This window comes from Hippopotamus amphibius, chromosome 16, assembly GCF_030028045.1.
Source record: "Hippopotamus amphibius kiboko isolate mHipAmp2 chromosome 16, mHipAmp2.hap2, whole genome shotgun sequence".
Classification (NCBI taxonomy): domain Eukaryota; kingdom Metazoa; phylum Chordata; class Mammalia; order Artiodactyla; family Hippopotamidae; genus Hippopotamus; species Hippopotamus amphibius.
In genome coordinates, this window is record NC_080201.1 from 46,295,925 (window position 1) to 46,314,803 (window position 18,879).

General features: G+C 39.8%; 1 protein-coding gene across 1 annotated transcript in view; it reads left to right on the forward strand.

The window, feature by feature from the left end:
• Positions 1–5,789: 5,789 nt before the first annotated feature.
• UBA2 (ubiquitin like modifier activating enzyme 2) overlaps positions 5,790–18,879 on the forward strand; it is a 30,766-nt gene continuing 17,676 nt past the window's right edge. Inside the window, exons 1-8 of the mRNA XM_057711370.1 lie at positions 5,790–5,994; positions 7,804–7,887; positions 8,774–8,844; positions 10,038–10,102; positions 11,558–11,658; positions 13,106–13,227; positions 17,380–17,447; positions 17,881–18,002. Of these exons, the coding sequence (XP_057567353.1) occupies positions 5,857–5,994; positions 7,804–7,887; positions 8,774–8,844; positions 10,038–10,102; positions 11,558–11,658; positions 13,106–13,227; positions 17,380–17,447; positions 17,881–18,002 (771 nt within the window). The 5' untranslated portion in view covers positions 5,790–5,856. The remainder of the gene's footprint in view (positions 5,995–7,803; positions 7,888–8,773; positions 8,845–10,037; positions 10,103–11,557; positions 11,659–13,105; positions 13,228–17,379; positions 17,448–17,880; positions 18,003–18,879) is intronic.

The following is an 18,879-nucleotide window of genomic DNA, read 5'->3' on the forward strand; positions in this document are numbered from 1 at the left end:
GGCTGGTTAACCCTTCCAGGGTCAGTGGCCTGTGTCCACAGTGGCAGCTCAAAATGTGGCCCATCTGTAGCCCAGAGGGCAGGCGATCCTATTCAAGCAGTCTGGTGGGTTCTAGGAGGGAGAACAGCTGGAGAGCCTTGAGCAGCAGCCAGCCACGTGTTACCCCTACGGCCACTGCACTTTTGCTGTCCCTGGGTGCTGACAGAGCAAACTCCTGGAACTGTTCCAGCTGCTTGAGGCTCCTGCTGACAGGAGCTGTTTAGGCCTGCCTCCTGTTCCCCTACCGCAGACTCCCCGCCCTCACGCACTCCCACCTCCTGCCCCTAAAGCATCACAAGAAGGGGGCCCTTTCTCTCTTCTGGACATTGTCCCTTCATCCAGCTGTCTACCTCTCCAGTCTCCCCTTTGCTCCATTTAGTTTTTATGTTATCAACTGCTTCCTTTCTGCTACCCTTGACAGCAGTGTGAAAACACTCTCACCAGCTGTGTACAGATCTGCTGTTTGTGTGCGTAGATGAGGAAACTGGGTATTAACATAAACAATTTGATTTATTTATGCTAATAAACATAAACTCTGGGAAATAACACATTAGGCCCGCATTATCATGATATGTGGTTCTCCTGGGCAGTGTGTGACTGGTGAGAACCCTATCTGATGCTGCCCTGCCCTCTCCCCCATTCTGGGATGGTGGGAGGCACCTGGGGGAAAGTGGCTGGCTGTGTAGAAGAAAGCAAAGGTGTTGGTCAGTGATATTTCAGGGTCGCTGGGTTTGCAGGGCTGAGGCTGAGTGTGGACCTGCAGAGGGCGGTTTTGATTCCTCTTCTCTATCATGTTGGAGAAGTGACCACCAGTTCCCCTGTGGCACTCCTGTTGTAGGTGGAGAATCCCTCAGACTGTCAGACCATTCACTCCAACTGGAGCAGAAAACAGGTTGCTCATATTTGCAGGTGCATCACTTTGGATTTATTTAAATGGCCAAGAGAGTACCCTCCTTTGATGAGAGGATGGGGTAGAATTGTTGCTTTAAACTGTTGATATAGACATTTTCAGATATCTGAGCTAGGTGTCATGTTTCTGATTATTAGGTGGAGACAACTTCTTGTGTTTCTAACCAAACAAGTTCTTGAATCTAGTTATACACGTTTGTATCAGGTCTTATCTGGAGTACAGATTAGCAGGGGCATTCCCATGATCCAAAAGAAATAATGTTTGCGATATATTGTAAAGGAAATGAGATGTGAGAAAACAAGTCCATTGTGAACTCACTTAAATGTAAAACTGCATAGTGCTGTGTGAAAGATCTAGATCTGGAAATAAAACACCAGCAAGGCCCTGAGGAGTAGGATTAGGTGTGCAGTTTTGTGGATGGTGCTTTTCAGTTTTTATTTCCTGCACTTGCATCCTATTTGCATTTATTAAGGTGGACAAACATTTTACACTTTATATACACTGTTAAAAGATAAACTGAGGCATAAGAGCTTATTTGAGCAAAAATCAGCTGGAACCAGGCAGCACCCAATCTAGCAGCTAAGGAAGGAGCTTCAAGGAGCTGAACAAAATGACTTTTACAGGCAGAAAGTTACAGGAATAAGAAAGTTACACCAGCAAAAAAGGGTGTTGGTTATTGCAAAGTTACTTTCCTTTAGGGGAGAGAAGGGGTCTGTCAGGTAGATTGCCTAACTAGTGCTGATCAGGTGATTCCTGATTGATGGTTCAAGATTCTGTTTCTGGGAGAGCTGAAACTGTAAGTCTCAGTTTGGTGACATGGGGCTTAGCATAAGTGGCTTCATTTTGAGCTTGTATCCTGTTTCTAACAACACACAAACGCACGAAGAAAAAGCCTCAGGGTTATTAGCCCAGCCCAGCCCAGCCCAGCCCAGCCCAGGCAAAGCGAAGAGGAGGGAGGCAGGAGAGAAGCAAAGGAAAGGCTCTATCCACTGTGTGTCTAGTGGGAGAAGGAAGGTCAGCATCCCGTGGAAGACTTCTGTTAGCTTTAGCTGCCAGAGGGGGGCCTTTGTGAGAGCCAAGCCAACAGTAGGGAAGGAACATCAGCAGTCTACTCTACAAGGGTGCCCCCAACCCCAACCATGGTTGGGTGCTCTGGCCCTTCCTTCACCTCACTGTGGAGCCCTATACCAAAATCACAATCCGGAGTTAACCTGACTCCCCAGAGCAACCTAATTCTGGGGTTAACTCAGCCCCCATAGCAACCTCTGATTCAAGACTTGGGCTAGCTGATAACATGACCCCGTATTAGAGAAGATACTCAGAAGATACTCTATAGGACGCTAGCCTATCACCAAAAGACACTTTCACCTTATGGCACCCTGAACAATCGATTAATGCCATTTTCTTGGCAGGAATTTTCTTTGTCTTGCAGTTACGAAAGCTAGCTTCGAGTCCACAAAAGGGTTGGCTCTCCCTGATTACCAGGCAGTCGTCCTGCTGTCTCTACAACGTCCCTTCCCTCTAATAAACTCTATCTTCCTTACGTTCTGCCTTGTGTCTGGAAATTTTTTTTTTAATAAATTTATTTTTATTTATTTTTATGTATTGGCTGTGTTGGGTCTTCATTGCTGCGTGTGGGCTTTCTCTAGTTGCAGAGAGCAGGGGCTGCTCTTTATTGCGGTGTGTGGGCTTCTTAGTGCGGTGACTTCTCTTGTTGCAGAGCATGGGCTCTAGGCGAGTGGGCTTCGGTAGTTGTGGCACATGGGCTCAATAGTTGTGGCCGTGGGCTCTAGAGTGCAGTCCCAGTAGTTGTGGCACACGGGCTTAGTTGCTCCGCGGCATGTGGGATCTTCCCAGACCAGGGTTCAAACCCATGTCCCCTGCATTGGCAGGCGGGTTCTTAACCACTGTGCCACCAGGGAAGCCCTGGAAATTCTTTTCCAACCCATGCTCAGACCCCGACACTCATGGATCAGGGCAACAGCCTGAGTACTCACACACCAGGCTTGATGTGTGGTTGGTGAACTAAGCAACTGATGAGACAGACCACAGAAGTCAAAAGCATTTTCCTCTGTTTTCCGCTGTCAACCAACAAAACAAAGAAAGAAAATAAGAAAAGAGTATATATGACGTCCTAAGAATTGCATTTCGAAAGACACAGATTTGAGCAAAATGGAGTGTTCCAGGGAAGACAAAGGGTAAGAGGCTTATAAAGGCAAAAGCCATGAGACTACTCTGACACAGGAAAGAAAATACTTGTCCTTAAGAGATGGTGGTCACGAGTTGTTTTAGGGTAAGGGTCTGTTAAATAGGCTGTCATGAGTTATATTAGGATAAGGATAATAAGTATCGAGTTTCTGGCAGATGTTCTGGATGCCTTCATTAGGACAGAAAGTGGTCAAAAGGTCAGATTTCATCCAGGCTGAGCCGTGGATAAATTACTTTGTCAGTGGCCTTCCAGCTCCATTTTAGAGAGCTCTCTTAGCAACTCTATTTTGATTTTCCTTTCACACCATCTCTTCCTTTTTTCTTCTAATGATTTTTTTCTGATGTTAAAATTCACATTTTCTTTGAGGAGCATGAGCATCTGGGAAATACAGTAAAGTTTAGAGAAGAAATAAAAATTGCCCACAATTCCATCACACAGATACACAAAAATGTTAACCATGGTTATTTTCTTCCTGTTTAAAAAAACTTTTTTAAACAAATTTTAATCACATATATGATTTTGCATCTTTTTTTTTTTTTTCTTTTTTGCTGCACAGACTGTTGTGGAGCTCAGGCTTCTCTAGTTGTGGCTCTTGGGCTGCAGAGCGTGCAGGCTCAGTAGTTGTGGGTGCCAGCTTAGTTGCCCCGTGGCATGTGGGATCTCAGTTCCCCCACCAGGGATTGAACACGTGCCCCCTGCATTGGAAGGTGGATTCTTAACCACTGGACCACCAGGGAAGTCCCTGTATCTTTTTCATTTAACATTATATTGTGAGTGTTTCCGCCATCAGTATTTTCCCAGGACATACTTTGTAATTGAAACTGAGTCCCCTGGAAACTGAGTTCCCTTACTGAGTTTATGATAAATCTCTCTCTCCAAAACTTTATTCCCTTTCTTATCCTCGCTGATCTCAATCCTGTGCTAACTGAACACTAATCAGCCAGAGTCAGCTAAAATTGCTGTTGTTGATAATATCATTAATGTACTAAACTTGCTGTTATAGATGTCATCATTAAGGTACAAACTCATGTTGTTTCTCCAGAGGAAGATGAGCTAACAGACCCCTGAGCCATGGACCATGTGGCCAGAGGATTGTAAACCAGAGACATCCTAACTCCCAAAACTACAATTAAGAAATGTCACAGAAATGTTACAAGATGATGATTAACCCCAGCCTCTTTGTTCTTCCCCTTGTGGACTTAAAAAATTATTCACAACCTAAAAGTTGAGAGTTGTTTTATTTGGCAGGAACTTTTAGGACTTCAAGCCCAGGAAGCAGCCATCTCAAGTAACCCTGAGAAAACTGCTCCGAGGGTGGGGGGCGGGGAGCCAGGTTATATACAAGTTTCGCAACAAAGGGCAGGTAGTCAGAATATCAAAGGATTATCTTAAAGAAAAGCAGATACCGCAAGTTAAGGAATTTTGCGCTTTTCTGTGCACGAGAAGATGCAAGAGTGTGGGCTCACTGAAATCATTCCTTTGATATGCACCTCAGCTATCTGGGGCCAGTATCCTGAGTTTTCACATCCTGAGTTTCCTCAGGGCTCTCTGTAGGGAGTGGGTGCAGTCTGATGGCTGCTAGATGGCAGGTATTCTTTCCTTCCTGAGTTCCCTCAGGGCTCACCAGCTCACAGTGGAGGGCTGCAGTTGCTGATCACTGTGACATCCTTGTTTACTGATATGGCAGGAAATATTCCATTTCTCACCCTTAAAAAACCCCCCTAACTGAAAGACCAAGTTGAAGTGGATCTGAGGCTTGCCTCCCACTCCCTTGTTTGGTATGGTGCAGTAACTCCTTACTTTGCTACAGGCTCCTCCTGTCAGAGTTTGGCTTTCTTTGCTTGGGGCATGAGGCCTTTGCTCGGTTACATATATGCTGCAAAGTATTTTTTAAAAATACACGTTAAAAATCTAATAAAATTTTTGACCATCTGTTTTTTCCATTTTTTGTTCTCGTGATGAACATCTCTATGGCTATTTTTTTTCATTTTCATTTTTTTTTAACCAGCGATAACTGCCACTGGATAATTCCTAGAATTGGAATGAGTCAAAAGCTATGCACAATTTTAGGGTTTTTGCAATCATATCGCCACATTACTCTCTAGAAAGCTTTGCTTTAGTATCCTTACCTGCAGTGCATGAGAATGCTTAACAACAGAGTGTTATAATGTTTCTTTTTGCCTGTTTAATAGGTGAAAAGAGTTTGAATACTATTCTGCATGGTCTTTGATGAAATTTCAATATTGATCATATTGCCCATTGTCTTTGTGAATGCTCGTTCACATCCTTTGCCTGTGTTTTTTATTTGGGTGACATTTATTTTCTTGCTAATATGTAAGAGCTGTTTACATAGAGGGACATCTGTTTTCTAACCTGTTGGAAGTCTTGGCCGGGAGTCCGAATCCCAGGCCAAAAGACGCTCCTTAGGCTTTTTAAGCCGGAGAGCGGGACTACGTGCGTCGGTGGGAAACACCACCAGGCAGGAGTACAACGGCAGGTGTGAAGTCTTTTACTTACGAGACCAGCCCGGCCCGGGCCTCCGGAACTACTGGCCGGGTCCCCGGGCCCCGCCCACTTAGCGCCGTCAGGCGGCGACAGTGCGCAGGAGCGGAAGCTGGGCCGCCCCTCCCCCACCCGCTTCCGGCCGCGGCTCCGTTCTCCCGCCTCCGCCTGCGCCGCGGCTCGTGGTCGTCCCGCCATGGCACTGTCGCGGGGGCTACCCCGGGAGCTGGCCGAGGCCGTGGCCGGGGGCCGGGTCCTGGTGGTGGGCGCAGGCGGCATCGGCTGCGAGCTCCTCAAAAACCTCGTGCTCACCGGCTTCTCCCACATCGACCTGGTGAGGGCCAGGCTTGCGCGCGGGCTGAATGGCGGGCCGTGGAGCCGGGGCTGGGGGCTCGGGACCCGGAGGTCCGGACCGGAGCTGGGGGGTGTGGGGGCGGACCGAGAGGCCCCCGGGGTCGCGGCCCCCCGCTTGGAGGGAGCGCTTTGGCGGCGACGGGGCGGGCCTCGTTGCACGCCGGGCCCGCTCCGCACGCCGAGGCGGCCGAGGGCCCGGGTCTTCCGGGCGTCCCGCGACGGGCCGTCCCCCGCCTCCCAGGCAGCGCCAGTTTGTGGCGGCTCTGGGGTGTGGAGGAGTCCTCGTGGCTTCGCTTCAGAGCAGCTCCCCAGCTTTAACGGGAGGCTGGAGAGGATTGTCCCAGGTCCCTTAGGGATGTTGTGAGTGTTCAGTTCGGAGGGCCCCCTTAACTCAGATACTACCCGGAGCAGAGTGTGGCGGTGATAACCAGCACCCACGGAGCGCTTGCCCCGAGCCCGGCGCTGTCCTGCGCGGTTTCCTCGCCTTAATGCTTTTCGTCTTCACTCGCGTCGTAGGCTTGGAAACGCCGTTTCCAACCCGTTTTATTTTTAACAGATAAGAGGAGAAGTGAGGTACAGTGGGGTTTAGTAACTTCACTTTGGGTCGCCAAGCAACTGGTAGGACTCCTTTGGGGCTCGCGCTTCTCCTGCGTACAACCTGCGTGACAGTCATTGTTAAAACCATAGATTATTTCCTTAAAGGTATTGGTTAGGATTTTAACTTTCGCATTGGTGTGCAGTGACGGCAAACCACTGTAATTTCGAATCAGGTTATTTCTGTTAATGTAAACTTTATAGAGGTCGGAGTTGTAACCTGAAATTTGGATGTGAGTTTGTAGCGTCTTAAGGTGTAGTGGAAACATAGAATTGAAAAAAACAGAGGTAGAGGTGGCCGGCTGAACTAGTATATGAATGACTGGGGTGGGGGGGGGGGGGAAGCATTTACGCATTTTCCTTTGGTTTTTAGAGGGTTATTAGTCTTTCCATTCAATTCTGTGTCACAAATCCCAAATATGAATGCGGCATAGCTAATAATTAGTGATATTTCTTTAAAAGGATCATTTTGTAATAGGCAAGACAGTGAATTGGGGCACCTAAAATATAAATGCTGAACCTTTTTTATCTGGTTTAATTTTTGTAGTAAATTCAGAAAGCACAAATTAGAAATGTTAGGTGATTATATGTTTTGGTGATTTTCACAAATTGTAACCAAAAGCATTCGGGTGTTTCACGGTTAGAACATTTGATTACTCTTCATATTAAATTTACTGAAATGGAATGAAAATGGATTTAGTTATTATTATTTCTTCCCTTATATTTACTTTTAACCAGCAATTATATAAGACTTAAAACGTTAGACTTCTAACTTTGTGTGGAAGTTATTTAAGTAAGAGAACAGGGCACAGTTAAATCTATTATGTTGGATTTGAAAGAATAATTGATTAGATTGATAGAGAAATAATGGAAGTATAATGCAGTTTCAGCATCATTTATGCCATCTAAGGAATCTCCTAACGTATTTACCAGTCTGATTAAACAAACGAACCAAAAAAGCATCCTTTCGAAAATATTTTTGAGGAAATTGTCTCTGAAATTAAATCTCTTGGTTTTTTTTAACATGCGTTAAATTTTTATCAATTAACAACTTTGGTGTATTGGTCAAAAAACATTTTCCCCACTAATGTGGCAGATATCAAAAGTTATGGGTTATGGATGCTGAGGATAGTGATCCTTACAGCTCACACATACCAGGAACTTTGTGATTTACCTGGGGTTTATGCATTTATAGATTGATCTGGATACTATTGATGTCAGCAACCTCAACAGGCAGTTTTTGTTTCAAAAGAAACATGTTGGAAGATCAAAGGCCCAGGTAACTTTGTATTTCTCATATGGTTTCTATTTGTCTGTTTCTTTATATTTCTGCCCTTTGGTGGATCTTCTATTTGTGGTGTTAGATTAATTTGGACTCACTAGTAGGAGGGAGAATATGGGGGAAGCCGTCTCTTTTTAGCTGAGGGATTATGAAGAAAAAAAGATCTGTCTAGAAAAGGACCGAAGACTGTGCCCTTCTTCTTTATCTGCAGAGGAAGTAAAAGTGCTCTAACTAAGCCTGTAAATGGTGTCCCCTTCTTACTTAAATTTCTGCATCATTTACTTAGAATGAGCCTTGTGTTCCTGCATTTCCTAGAGCTTGGCTGGTCCTGTGTCTGGGGGCAAGATAAGCTACAGCTTATGCAGTTGTTCCCTTCAGAATAAGCCTTTCCTGAGGTTCTAGCCATCCTGACCTTTCTTTAGCTCCTTGAATGTTCCATCTTGATTCAAGGTTGTAAAACATCTTTTCCCTGTTGGGCAAACTTTCACTCTTCTTTTCATTTTTCAGATTTTCTCTAGGGATGCTTTCCTAAATCTCTTAGACTAAATCAGATCTTCCTCTCATTACAACCTATACTTTTTCTGTGTATCATTTATCGTAGTTTGTAGTTAAATTTATCTGATTGGTTATTTGATTAATGTCACTTTTGCTTACCAGGTGCCTTATACAGATTCTGATATATGGAAGATTCTTAGTAAATATTTGTTGAATGGATGAATACACTTGGTTGCTGCATTTGATATTTTTGCTGAAGCCTGCCATTTGTGTACAAGTGTATAGAAGTAGCTGAAATAACTATCTCTGCTACATATAGATTTCAAATATAGATAGAAATGTTGTAGTAATGTAGTAAATTAGTAATTTAGTGTTGTTTTTTTTCCAGGTTGCCAAAGAAAGCGTACTGCAGTTTTACCCGAAAGCTAATATCATAGCCTACCATGACAGCATCATGAAGTATGCTCTAATTATTATGTTGCAAAATTGTTTGTTGTGAATTTTTAATTAAACCTTTAAAGTATAAGATACTTTTATTAGCTAAATATAAGAACTCAGGGTCATTCTGTTTGTTTAAAAATGATTTTTCTAGAATAATTAAAATGTAGGTTATACCCACATAAGTGTCATTCTTTTAACAGTTCATATATTTGTGTGTGTATATATATTATATATATATAAAAAACTTGAATGGTTTAGATAAGAGGTGAGTTACTTTAATACTTTCAATAAATAAGGTACTTGGAAACTTAAAAGGACCTTATATTCTTGGTTTAAATAAAAAGATATTCTAAACTGAGAAATCAATATACGTGATGATTCAGACTTTTCTAAGTATATTGCTCTCATTCTGATCAATTTCAGCTGTGGCCTTTTTCAGTTTCAAAGGTTCCCTCTCAAAATAATTTGTTTAGTAGGATTGTGAATTCTGTAAGATAGCACTGGGAATTGTGATGGGGCAGTAGTTTTGATGGTACATAAATATACTCTGATCTCAGTGACGATAGAGTAGATGTATAATTTTGAAGGTGGTGGGGCACAGGAGCCCTGCATGTAAAGTATTCTTTATCTGTAGCTGTTCAGCTCACAAGTAAGTGATTTTAAAAAATGAGTTCTCGTGTGAGGACTGGAATTAGAGAAAGTCTTATGCTTTCTCAGGGAATTTGTGTCTCCAGCTCCGTTTTCATTCCCTGGTTGTTTGCTCTACAAGCTTGCCTATAGCTCTACAGTCTCCTTACCCTGTGTTGCTTTCCCAGTGCTGCTAAAAGCAGGGACCCTAGGGGCCTGAACCCTGCCTGATCCTGACCATGTGAGATGAAGCCACAGGCCAAGCAGATCCTGGGAATGTATTCTTTGCATGTTCCCAGGCACTTGCTGCCCCAAGAAGGCCTGGTGGGACTCGTGAAGTCATGCCAGCTTGAGATTCTGCTCTGTGCCCGAGGTAGCTGGCCAAAAAGGATGTGTAGTTTAAATCTGTTTATGGTGTTTGGGAAAAAGTCAAACCTAACTATACGGTAGAGACATCTAGTATCAGTTATTTTTGTACTGTTATTACTTTAATGTGCTTTTTAGGACCCTGTGTTATACTGTGAAGCTCATGTGTAAGGCCGGTTGTTTTGGTGACTTTTTTTTGTTGTTGTTTTACTTTGTAGCCCTGACTATAATGTGGAATTTTTTCGACAATTTATATTGGTTATGAATGCTTTAGATAACAGAGGTGAGATTATTTTAATACTTTTAATTCTAAGTATTTCCCTTCCTCCATAACAAGGTTGTTTACACAGTTAGTGTTAATTAAAATATTTCCTTATGAGTTAGAACTTAAAAGACCAAAAGGGACGTAAGATCAGGTTTAAAGCTTGCCAATCGATTGTAGTTTTAACTAGAACTAGTGTGAATATAGGGGAAGTTAAAATCATTAAAGAGGACGACTGCATAGGTTGCGTGCACGCGTATTTGTTTCAGATTATCCCAGCACTTAAACACAGTATGACTTCCTTCATTTATGGGGAATTCTAAAAAATATGCCCAGATTTCACCTAACACAAGTTAAATCAAGCTCTGTAAATGGGACCTAAAGCTTATATTTTTTCACAGTTCCCCAGATGATCTAAAGGGCAGTTAGGGCTGAAAACCACCCTTTTGAGAGTAAGGCAACAGGATGCCAAAGTTAGCATAGAAGTCATGGCTCTTGTATTATTTTAGGTGTATCTGGTGCTGTGATGTATCAGCCTGGATCCTATTACATGTATACATTTTGGACCATTTGAACTTTTCACAAGTTGGTGATATTTCATATAATCAAGTATTGTATAGTTACTGTTAACAAATCTGTGTGTCTGGAATGTGGGGTGAAAATACTTAATAGTACTTTTTCCTCTAATTACTTCCACATGTAAAAATACATCTGCTAAGTGATTTTGTAACAACTTGGGGCCAGAAATATCAAAAAACAAACCAAAACATACAGAGTAGCGTGAGAAAGAGGATAACTCTTGTAACCAGACTCATCTTTTTTCTCCTAACCTTAAACTGCCTTAATAGTTCCAAGTTGGCACTTCCTTGGTGGTGCAGTGGTTGAAACTCCAAGCTTTCACTACAGGGGCTGTGGGTTTGATCCCTGGTTGGGGGACTAACATCCGGCATGCCAGGTGGCAGGAAAAAAAGAAAAGAAAGAAATAGTTACAAGTTGATACTCCACATTCTCCATTCATTTCCATATATTACCTGATAATTTTATTAGAATAAGAGCAAGTTAAGGGCTTGGAAAACATTGAAACAATGTTTTAGCCATGTTTAATAGAAGTAGGCACAGCAATAGAAGAGGAAGATGGCGCTTTGGAATTAAAAAATAATATATAGGGGTGCTTCTCCTACAGTAAGTTTGTGATATAAATTTCTTATGTTTGAATTTTGCTGTTGAATATCTCTTAAATGTCTGTAACAGTTGTAGTACTCTGGTCATAGCTATAAGAAAATTGTACATGAAATAAAAACAATAAAAAATGGTTTGGGTTAATTTCATCTTAATTAAAGGTAACTAGGTAATTCCTTCCTCCCTCCTTCCCTCCCTCTCTCTCTTTCTTTCTCTCTCTCTCTACTCCCCTCCCTCCCTTTCCCCCCCTTTCTTTTTTTCCCCATAAACTCCTGTTAACTAGTATTTTTCTTCCAGCTGCCCGCAACCATGTTAATAGAATGTGTCTAGCAGCTGATGTCCCTCTTATTGAGAGTGGAACTGCTGGTTATCTTGGGCAAGTAACCACTATCAGAAAGGTAAAGTATGTTGTTTTGTTTTGTTTTAGTTTAGTTTTTGCTTCCCAGATATTTATTGGGGACCTTAAGGAGGGAAGAAGTAGACTGGGTACATATGACATGAGGTTGTCGGCATCCAGGATATAAGGATTTTTTTGTGCTCCTATAAAACTTAAGTTACAGTAAAGGTACCAAAAAGAGTATAGGCAAAGATCTTTTAGCTCTGTGCTGCTTTGTTTCATGTAGTTTATATATTTAAATCCTTAGGCTGGCAAGCATAATAAACTTGCCCTTTTAAATTCTTAGTAGCCATGAGACTACATGTCATGTTGTAGTTGATACATGGTAAACCAGCCTTCAAAAAAGTTACTTTTTGTCTGAAGTCTGGATTTAAAAGGTCTGAAGGGCACTTTGAAAGAAAATTTGGTGCATTTGTAAAGTATTGATATTTCAAATATTTAGATAAAACTGGAGAATAAGGATAAATACCTGTGTGCTCATAACCCAGTTTTGTACAATCTCAGCATTGTTACTCATTTGCTGCTCTTAAGTTTTTTTTTTTTTTGCTCAAATCTTTTAATTCTTTTAAGAAATTAAACGTAGATATATTTGAAGAATCATTTTGCAGGTTTTGAAACTAAAAGGAATTACACGCTCTACTTGAAACTTGGTATTTTTTTCTGCTCTTGGCAGTTTTTCCATATTGAAAATTGTGGCTCTGCTTCAGTTGTTTTTGCTGTTTAATATTAGTCTTTGGAAGCTTAATTCATATAATTCTACAAAGACTTGTGAATATCAGTTTATGAGGGATGACTGCTTGTCATATGGCTGTCCCCAAGAAAGCAGATTAGAAGGACACCGGAAATGGCATTATGGAGAAAATCCTCGACCTGCTGCAATTTATATTAAAACATTATTTGCAGGTTTGGGGTCTTTAACCATTGTTAGAAAGACATTGCTCATTACCATGATCCTGAGACACTAGTATGTATTAAGACTGAGATTGAGAATTGCCAAGATTAAGAATATTCATTGCAAGTTTTGGAAAATTATTTCAGGTGCAGGTGTTGTAGACTTCTTTCAAGGATTCCTTACAGTGTAACTTTTTAAATACTATTCAAATAACTGAGTTTCACAACTTTGAGAGATAATTGGTTGGGAAGCTGTTATTTTTCTTTCTAGTAGTTTACCTGTCTGTTTAGTGTGGTCAGGGTAAACTTGTGTTTTCTGCTCACTGGGCCAGGAATCAGAGGCGTCCTGGCTTAGCCTTAGCTGTGACTGTGGTAGGTTCACTTAGCTTTTATGTTATAGTTCTTACCTGTAAAGTAAGGATTTTGGAGTCACTGATATTTTAAAATTTCCTGACAGTTGGAATGTAGATGAAGGAATGAAATGTTTATGGTTATATTACAATATTGAGAAACCACCATAATGAGATAAATGTTTTTCTCATATCCTGACTTTGCAGGGTGTGACTGAGTGTTACGAATGTCATCCCAAACCAACCCAGAGAACTTTTCCTGGCTGTACAATTCGTAACACACCTTCAGAACCTATTCATTGCATCGTTTGGGCAAAATATTTGTTCAAGTAAGAGTATATAAATTTCTGGGTGTATTTTTAGTACTGATGATGGACAGTGGGGTCATTTTTATTTAAATACCTTCGAGAAATTGTACTTATGATAATGAAGCTTAGTCTGACTGGAGACAGGCATGTAACTAAATGAATAGAAATCTGTGTATTTGGAAGTACTAAAACATACTTAGGAGGAACTCATTGGTTAAAAAAGAAATAATGGAAGTTGAAAGTATTTTGTAATAATACTGAAAATACTACATGTGAAACTTAGAGGATACATTGAATGTGTTGTAAGAAAAGTTACAGGCTTACACATGTGAAGAGAGGTGAACATTAATGAGTAGAGGATCCACCTTGTGTCAGTAAAAGAAGAACATAAAGTCAAAAAAATTAGAAGGAACGATATAATTGAGGCAAGAGCAAAAAATAAATTGGCAAGTTTGATCATAAAAAGGAGGGGGGATAGATAACTACATGGGGAATATAATCTCAACACAGATTAGAATAATAATAAGGAAAAAAGGGATGATAATAAAAGATTATGCCAGTACATTTAAAAAACTTAATGATTGGATAAATTCATTTAAAAAACTTACAAAACTGACTCAAAAAGAAATAAAAAGCTCCAGTAGTACTGTACCCTAGGGAAATTTAATCAGTGGTTTAAATTCCTCTGACTAATGCACCAAACTTATGTGAATTTACAGGTGATTTCCACTAAACTTGCAAGGAATATATTATTCTAATCTTAAAGTCTCAGAGAAATTTTTAAAAAAATTGAATAGTTCAATTTTGGGGGGATATCCTATCTCTGATAGCAAAACCAGTTAAGGCCTGGTACTTCTCTGGTGGTCCAGTGGGTAAGACTGCGCTCCCAAAGCAAAGCAGGGGGCCTGGGTTCGATTCCTGCTCAGGGAACTAGATCCCGCATGTACGCCACAACTAAGGCCAGGCACAGCATGCATGCATGCAGAAATACATGTATACACACATACATACATACATACATACATACATACATACATTATTTAAAAAAAAAACAGTTAAGTCCATTATGAGATAAAAGGAAAATTGCAAGACATGCTCATTCATAAGTATGGAATGAAAAAATCCTATACAAAACAGTAGCATACAAATCTAGAATGGTATAAAACAAAAAGTATAGCATGACCAAGTTGTATTTATTCCAGGAATGCAAGTGTGTTTTAACATTAGAAAAATCTTTAAATCTCATTTACTTCATAAAGAATTTAAAGAGAAACTATATAAGCTTCATAGATGTAGGAAAGCATTTGATAAAATTTAGCAAACACCTTTTCATGACAAAAATTCTTAGTAAACTAGGAAGAACACTTTATCAACCTAATAAGAGATCTAGAAATCTACAGCAAACATTAATTTTCTTTATTTTTTTGATGAAGTTATAATATATTCACTCAGAAAATGACAAAGTTTCACAAGAAATACACTTGCAAGCTTTCTTTATTTGGCAAATTTTTTTTTCCTTAACAGACTTTTTAGAACAGTTTCATATTTACAAAACAATTGGGAAGACAGCATAGAGTTCCCACACCCAGTTTCCTCTGTATGATAAATAATGTAACAATTAATGAACCAATATTGATATATTATTTACTAACTGAAGTCCATAGTTTATTTAAGTCTCCTTATTTTTTTCCCAATGTCTTTTTTCTGTTCCAGGGTACCCCATTATAGTTGTTATCATGTTTTTAGGCCCCCCGTAAGGGGTCTGTGACAATTTCTCAGACATTCGTTGTTTTTGATGACCTTGTTAGTTTTGCAGAGTACTGGTCAGGTATTTTTTTAGGATGCCCCACTGTTGGAATTTGTCTGATGTTTTTCTCATGATAATACTGTGGTTATGGGTTGTTGGGAGGAAGACCACAGAGGTAAAGTGCCATTTTCATCATATCATATGAAGGGTACATATTCGCAACATGATTTGACTATTAATGTAGGCCTTGATCACTTACGGTAGCGTTTGTCTGTTTTCTCCACTGTGACGTTATTCCCTCCTCCCTTTTCTGTATTGTCCTGTCTCACCGTTGTATCAGTGTGGACTCATTGATATTGAGTATAGTTTGGGTTATAATCTAATACTGCTTTATTTTATTGCTCAAATTGTTCCAGCTTTGGCCACGGGGAGCTCTTCAGTTGGCTTTGTGCTCTTTGATAACTGCCATCAATGTATGGGGTTTTTTTGGAGCAATTCCTTACTTTCTGGTATTACAAGATGCTCCAGGCTCATCTTGTATATTTCCTGCTTCAGCCCTAGAATTAGACATTTCTTCAAGGATCCCTGGTTCCTTTAATTGAAGAATGATATTTGGGAACCAAGATACAGGTGGTTAGGTGTAGTTCTGGGGTGCCATTTCTTTTAGGCCCTCTTAGCTGACAGAGCAAAAAATACAATTATACCAATTTGTAGATATAAAATATTAATATGATTCAATGCAATTCTAATTTAAATCTCATTGGGGATTTTATTGGAACTTGTTCAGTTGATTCTAAAATTTATATGGAAGAATAAGGCCTAAGTGGAACCAAAACATTCCTAAAGAAGAGTAAGTTGAGGTAACTTGCTCTAACAGATGTCAAGATTTAATATAAGCTAGAAATAATTTAGTGAGTTGCTGGTGCAGGGATAGAAAAACAGGCCGTAACTGAGGTTGCATAGTAGATCCCAGATGAAAGAAGGGACTGAATAAAAGGGAAGGCAGTTCATTACCAGTGTGGAAAAAAATTGTATTCTCTACTTCAAACAATATGTGTAAATTAACAATATATAGAAATTAAGTCCAAGTGGATGAATTATTCAGATGTGAAAGGCAAAACTTTAAATTGTTCTAATATAGGAGAAAATCTTTATCTTCGGTGTTAAGGAACAATTTTTCAAGATACAAAAGTACTGATTATAAAAGAAAGGATTGATACATTCAAATTTAGTATCTTGTCATCAAGAGACATTAAATGATGTATAAATAATAAGCTATTATATGGGATGAAATGGCTGCAGCATGTAAGCAACTAAAAATGTGATCTGAAATATATTCCTGTAATGAATAAGGAAAAGACAACCTGACAAAATAATACTAACAGACATTTTTTCCACTTAAAGAGAATCCCAAATAGGCAATAAGCAAATGAAGATAATGTTTAACTTTATGATTAACTTACAAAATCAAGAATAAAGCCACAGTGACACACTATTCATGCTTGGTAGTTGGGCAAAACATTAAGTCTGGAGAGGAAGTAAATCGATAGGAACTCTTACATGCCATTGTGGGGGTATATTTTGGGGCACAGCCAGCATGGGAAACAAATGGCCATTTTCTTGTAAAGTGTATCGGGATCTTTGAGATTTTAACTATACAAAGGATTTCTTTAAGATAGCTTTATTATTGGACTTCCCTGGTGGTCCAGTGGTTAAGACTCCGTACTTCCAGTGCAGGGGGCACCAGTTCGATCCCTGGTGTGGGAAGTTCCGCATGCTGCGTGGCAAAAAAAAAAAAAAAGATATCTTTTTAAGAGAGCTTTATTATAAGTCATGTGCTTGAGGAAAGGTTGGAAAGTTATTAAACAGTTGTTAGGATAACTTGTTTAACAAAAGAGAATTTCAGCTTCATACTTATCTGTTATTGCGTAAGACTCTTAAGTGGTAAAGATACATACTACTATTAAAAAAAATGTCTTCACTGCTGAGTTTCCTGCACCTAGGGCACTGCCTCACACATAATAGGTGTGTCAGTGTTTTTTTTAACAACTGGGTGCAGGTATACTTCACAAATATTATTCTGGCAGTGGAATGTTGTCCATGTTGGAATGTAAAGCTGCTCACCTGTCCCTTGATCAGAGATTTTAACATAGGAATTTGCAGAGCCTAGCTGACAGAAATGAATCTAGGTCTACTAAAATTTAGCCTTGCCTGTGTGTTGTGGTTCAAATGATGATGCAAGCTGTTTTAAACACATTGCTTTAATACGTTTAGGTTTATGGAGTATAATTTATCAACTGTTTATTTTTCATCCCTACTAAAGATTTGAGATAACTAAATTAGTTGTTTTTGAGGAAGGTAGGAAAATTTAACATTTGTTCAGAGTATGTTGTTGTAGATAAATATTTACCACTCTTAAATTATAGCCAGTTGTTTGGGGAAGAAGATGCTGATCAAGAAGTATCTCCTGACAGAGCTGACCCTGAAGCTTCCTGTGAGTAAACTAGTTGGGATCAATTTTCTTATTGGTGAACATTACCTTTATTTTGCTGACTTAATATTGATAGCTTAAGGGGGGAAATAATTGCTGTTATGTGCTAGATAATATATTATGTGCTTAAGATGTATTATTTCATCTTTAAGACAATGTTTTAAAAAACGGATACTGCCATTTTACTTCTGAGGAAACACAGTGCAGGGAAATTTCACAGATCTAGTGAATAGAGCCGGGGGTTGCTGCCAGATCTGATTATAGGTCTGTACTTGGCACTGCTCCACATGTGGCCTTCAGAAACTGAAGTAGGAAAGGATGGTGATGAGCATGTTATAATTCTTTCTCCTTGAACTCAGAAAGTGTCACATGTTGGTGACCTCCATGAGTGACTCTTTTTTTCCCAGTTGAAAATAAAATAGTGTTTGTTTTGTAGGGGAACCAATGGAAGCTGAAGCCAGAGCCAGAGCATCTAATGAAGATGGTGACATTAAACGTATTTCCACCAAGGAATGGGCTAAATCAACTGGATATGATCCAGTTAAACTTTTTACCAAGGTTAGGTTTACTTTTTCTTTTTTTGTAATTGTGGATAGATTTTTGTTATTCTGTTTTAAACTGGTACATGATTGAATTACACTTCTTTTTATGCCTACTGCTGTCTTAGTGAATTCATTGATATGGTTGGGATAAACAGGTTTGAAATTTTAACATCAATAGTAAATCAGTAGAGCATCTTTATAGACAGTAAAATAACAGAGGCTTGCTTTATTCTCTTTTGGTTGTCTTTCCTTCCCTCACTTTCACTGAACTTCTTAGTTTTCTTTATGTAACTGACCTTTGGTTCCTGCTGTTTTCTTGTCTTACGTCCCTTTGCTGCTCCCATCTTCTATTGGCAGTTTGATTGACATGTTCTAAATTGCTCTTGAATCCCTAAGCCTCTGTTCTTGGCTGAATCCCTCTTCATTTCCTATATTGTTTGCTCAATATTTTTAGACGAATCTGTTAAGATTGCTTTAATTAGGTCCACCTAATTATGGCTCAGCTTGCCCCTCAGATCTGTGTTTTAAGTCATTTTATTTCTCTTACCTTCATTGCCTAGCAAGTTTATCATAATGGGCACCTGAAGGTTTCTCAACTCATTTTAAACTGTCTGATGTACTCTTGCCACCCTCACTGAGCAGATGACCTTAAGGATGTATTAACAGGTTTGAAGCCATTGGATATAATTTACCTGATAAGAGTAAGTCTCACTTCACTGCAAACTCTTTCTCTTCTCCCTTCTTCTTCTTTTTTTTTTTTATATTTTTAAAATTGGAATACAGTTGCTTTACGATGTTGTGTTAGTTTCAGGTGTGCAGCAAAGTGAGTGAGTTAAACGTATACATATATCCACTTTTTAAAGATTCTTTTCTGCTATCGGTCATTACAGAGA